This window comes from Crocodylus porosus, unplaced genomic scaffold, assembly GCF_001723895.1.
Source record: "Crocodylus porosus isolate Cpor-Errol unplaced genomic scaffold, CroPor_comp1, whole genome shotgun sequence".
NCBI classification, from domain to species: domain Eukaryota; kingdom Metazoa; phylum Chordata; order Crocodylia; family Crocodylidae; genus Crocodylus; species Crocodylus porosus.
Genome location: NW_017728928.1, coordinates 11,451,665 through 11,454,637, shown reverse-complemented (window position 1 = coordinate 11,454,637; position 2,973 = coordinate 11,451,665). Strand labels below are relative to the sequence as shown.

Sequence of the window (2,973 nt, the reverse complement as noted above, 5' to 3'; positions counted from 1 at the left end):
CATGCCGACGTAAAAACTCCCAAATACTGATTCATTTAGCATAATGTTTCTCTTCCTTGATCCTGTCTTTCCAGCCCAAATCAGCTGCCTACATGTCAGGACATTGGCAAAGAAGGATAAGGATAAAGGCCCCAAATCGCTTGGGGCTAAGGGTGCTTTTGGGGGTGGCATGGGGTGGGAATATGGTAAATAGCCCGCTGTAGTGTAGGTACTGTCCCTTCTAACTAGCAGCTCTTGGCGTGCGTACAAGTACCCCCCGCTGCCCTGTCTCCCTCTGCCTCTCCCTCTCGCTGCTTGTCAGCACAGCTCTTTGCTTCTGTATAGGAGCAGTTACTTATTTTTACTCTGCCCTTCTCGTGTCCTTCGGCTGTGGCGAGAACGGCAGTGCTTGTGGGAGCCTGTCGCATAGGCTGTCCTGCCTGACAGGCAGCGTGCAGGGCAGCAGCTGGAAGGGAGTGGAGGAGGCAGATCCAGGGAGAGGATGTGAGGGCAAAAAAGGGGCTGAGTCTAGAGATGGGACCAGTGCCAGCTTCTCATCGATTGAGCTAAGCAGTTTGAGCTCAGAGGCTGCAGGCATTTTTCTGCTTGTGCGCGGGCATGCTGCCAAGGCCAGCTGCATTTCTCTGCTGTTTCTCTTCTTGGGGCAGCTGCCTTTGTCACCTGACTGCAAAGGCACCCGGGACCCTGCACCACTCAGCGCTGTCCTGTGCTCTGCAGGGAGATGGAGCCGTAGCAGGAGCTACCAATGGAGGGCATGGTGCTGCACCAAAGCAGCCAGGAGAGGAAGCAGCCAGGCGGGGCAGGAGCTGCTGGGCTAGAGCAGCTGCAGAAAGGTCCTCCCCTGAGCCACCCAGTGGAGCAGCAGGAACTCCTGGGAGAGGAGAGCTGTGCCCTGGCAAAAGGTGAGCAACTGGGGCAAGGGGACATGTCAACCCTGGAGACGGCAGAGCCAGGGAAACAGCTGCTGAATGGAACCAGGAGCCAGGGGCCCCCAGAGCAGGAGGAGATGCCCAAGGGACAAGACCCAGGGCCTACAGTCCTGGATGGTGATGGAAATGTTGCCTCAGGAGAAGCAATACCAAGGGCCTTTCGGAGAGCTACCAAGGGAGACCCCGAGCCCTCCGAGGAGGGGAGGAATGAGGAAGCCCTGATGGGGGAGCTCTCGGAGCTGGTGCACAAGGTGGTGAAGAGCAGCACCTGGTGGGAGAGATACGGCGTAGACAACTGCATCATTGCCCTCAACCTCCTCATCCTTCCTGCAGGTACCAGTGACCATGGGGTGCCCACTGCGAGGGTTCGTGCAAACCCTGGGGTGTGGGGAGCAGAGCTGGTGGGGCAGGGCCCTCAAGTCCCCTTCACAAGGGTGACGACTCCCTTTGCACTAGCTGGGCAATAGCAGACCCTTTCACACCACCTGTCACGTGTGGGGGAACGCTGCTCCAGCGCCTACTCTACATCCCCTGTGATGGCCAGTGTCCCAGAGCCCTTCTCCTCCCACCTCAGGGGAGAGGATGGTATCAGGGTCCTGGACTATGTGAGCACAATGCCCCGTAGGCAACATAGCTGAGCCACTGGGGATGGGTTTTGGAGATCAAGTCCGACTGCTAGGGTGACCCCAGATAAAACAGAAAGGGCTGGGATCCCAAGCAGTGGGGTGGGAATAAAACAATGGATAGGACTGAGCTGAGTTCAGCCTCTGTGCCTAGGATCAGCTCAGGCTCAAGGAGTTAATCTTGTGAATCACCGATTTAGAGGGTAAGCCATGGGAATGAGACTCAAAACAGTTGGGTTTAGTTCCTGGCTATGCACACTGTGTAACTTTTCAAATGAAATCTCATCCCAGCTCTCTATATGTTCCATGGGGATAATTACAGCTGATTAAAACATTTCACAATGGAACATGCTTCCACTTGAAAGTCTATGCATCTCTATTGTGGCTGTGCCTATGCATCTCTATTAGCAAGGCAGAAGAGCTGAGGTCCAGGGGAAGCCAAGGCTGCTGTCTTTGCAGTGCTTCGGGTGTCTCTGACTGAACTGCTGGTCAATGCTAGTGCTGTCTGTACCAGGGAGTTTTATGAGGCGGGGCAGGCAGCTCAGCTCCAAGGGGCAAGGTCCATTATGACATTCAGAGGAGCGACTGGGGGCATGCTTATAAATATGATAATGAGAGGTATTAACTGCAAACAGAGCTGATCTCGCAGCTGTTTCCTGGGATGTGCAAGCATTGCCCACCCAGGTCCCATTTTACAACTTGGCAGTGTGGCAGCACGTTCTTTGTTTGGGGCCAAAGTGAGGAGTACAAGAGACTGCCTCTGGCAAGCATAGGGGCCGCAGTGTCCTATGGCTGGTGGGTCTCCATCCGTCCTGAGACTGCCCAGTGCTTTGTCTGCTTCTGCTCCTCGTGCTGCCTCTGTGACTTCCCAGACCAGTTTGGAGGCTTGCAGTGCATTGCAACATTGCCCAAGGAGGGAATTAGGACAGCAACAACCTCCTCCTGACAACGTCTCTGAACACCACGGGCCAGTTTATCTTCCTGGAGCCAGTAGTGTGACATGTCCCCCTGGAAGTACTGCCTCCTCTTCTCCGGGGTTGATGGGCGCTGGAGGGGGACATGTTGCTTTTCCTGTGTCTGTCGAGTCTAGAAGTCCCTAGTCAGGCAGAATTCCTGTTGGCCAACTCCTGGGAGGGACTGTGCCCTTGCAAAACCCATTGCCCTCATTGGGGTGTGTTAGTTACATTCTCCATACAAACCGGGATGAAGCTCAGTGGGTGTTTTGCCTACGGACTGGGGAACACCTAGATAAGGATTTGGCCTCCTAGAGAAGGCCTGCTTAATCCTCACACAGGCAGTCTCCTATTGCCTTCCTTCAGTGGGAGTTTTCCTGAGTGAGAAATCAGTTAGGTCCTGTCAGACCAACCTGGTGGCCTTTCACGATCAGATCACCAGATCATTAGACGCAGGGGTAGCAGTGG

The 2,973-nt window shown here is 54.8% G+C and overlaps 1 protein-coding gene across 2 annotated transcripts in view; it reads left to right on the top strand.

Annotated features, from left to right (window-relative positions):
* Positions 1-255: 255 nt before the first annotated feature.
* Positions 256-2,973, top strand: part of FADS6 (fatty acid desaturase 6) — a 12,246-nt gene continuing 9,528 nt past the window's right edge. The window contains exons 1-2 of one of the 2 annotated variants that reach the window (XM_019542516.1): positions 256-902; positions 1,068-1,262. In XM_019542516.1, the coding sequence (XP_019398061.1) occupies positions 746-902; positions 1,068-1,262 (352 nt within the window). In that variant the 5' untranslated portion in view covers positions 256-745. Of the gene's footprint in view, positions 1,263-2,973 lie in introns of both variants that reach the window. The other variant, XM_019542515.1, reaches the window with a different exon arrangement.